This window comes from Wasmannia auropunctata, unplaced genomic scaffold (genome assembly GCF_000956235.1).
Source record: "Wasmannia auropunctata unplaced genomic scaffold, wasmannia.A_1.0 LD335835.1, whole genome shotgun sequence".
Lineage (NCBI taxonomy): Eukaryota > Metazoa > Arthropoda > Insecta > Hymenoptera > Formicidae > Wasmannia > Wasmannia auropunctata.
In genome coordinates this window covers 12664-13210 of record NW_012027055.1, presented here as the reverse complement: position 1 = coordinate 13210, position 547 = coordinate 12664, and the positions used below count along the sequence as shown (strand labels likewise).

The following is a 547-nucleotide window of genomic DNA, read 5'->3' as shown; positions in this document are numbered from 1 at the left end:
CTACTATTTTGAGCTCGTGCTTTCCTGAAAATCTTATTGTTAGCCTCTTGCGCTTCTTCCGAAAGGCAACCGATAGGTAAACCTAAATGTTTAATAATATCACTACCGTGTATTAAAACTTTATGCACAGATGGTGGAATTTTATACCAGGGATACAAATGAATGCAAAGTTCAGCAGTATCTAAGCAATATTTTTTAAACTTTTCACAATCTATTTCTTTTCCACATGCTAAAATCTGCAATATATTACCCAGTCGTAAAATCAAATTTTTATTTAACCCAGTAATTTCAGCTACAGTTTCAGCTTCCGCAAAAAAGCAACGAGCAACATTTCCAGTATTTGTTGTGCCAGATCCTTGTTTTACAACATCTACAGTTAATGATAATTTAGATTTCAAATCCTTTTTAATTATTTCTTTTCTTTTAATTTTTAAAATTTTATCGTCTCCCTTTGCACAGCCTTTCTTAAAATCTAAGTTGTAAGAAATATGTAATAAAAACTTCATAAAACGAATCCAACAATGTAATGTGGAAAGCCCAAATTTAT

The 547-nt window shown here is 30.9% G+C and overlaps 1 protein-coding gene across 1 annotated transcript; it reads right to left on the bottom strand.

Moving 5' to 3' along the window:
* Nucleotides 1-8: 8 nt before the first annotated feature.
* LOC105455831 lies at nt 9-506 on the bottom strand (the record flags this gene model as incomplete). Its single annotated transcript, XM_011699460.1, has 1 exon — nt 9-506. A coding segment is annotated over exon 1 (498 nt), but the record flags the coding sequence as incomplete, so codon positions are not given.
* Between the last annotated feature and the right edge of the window lie 41 nt (nt 507-547).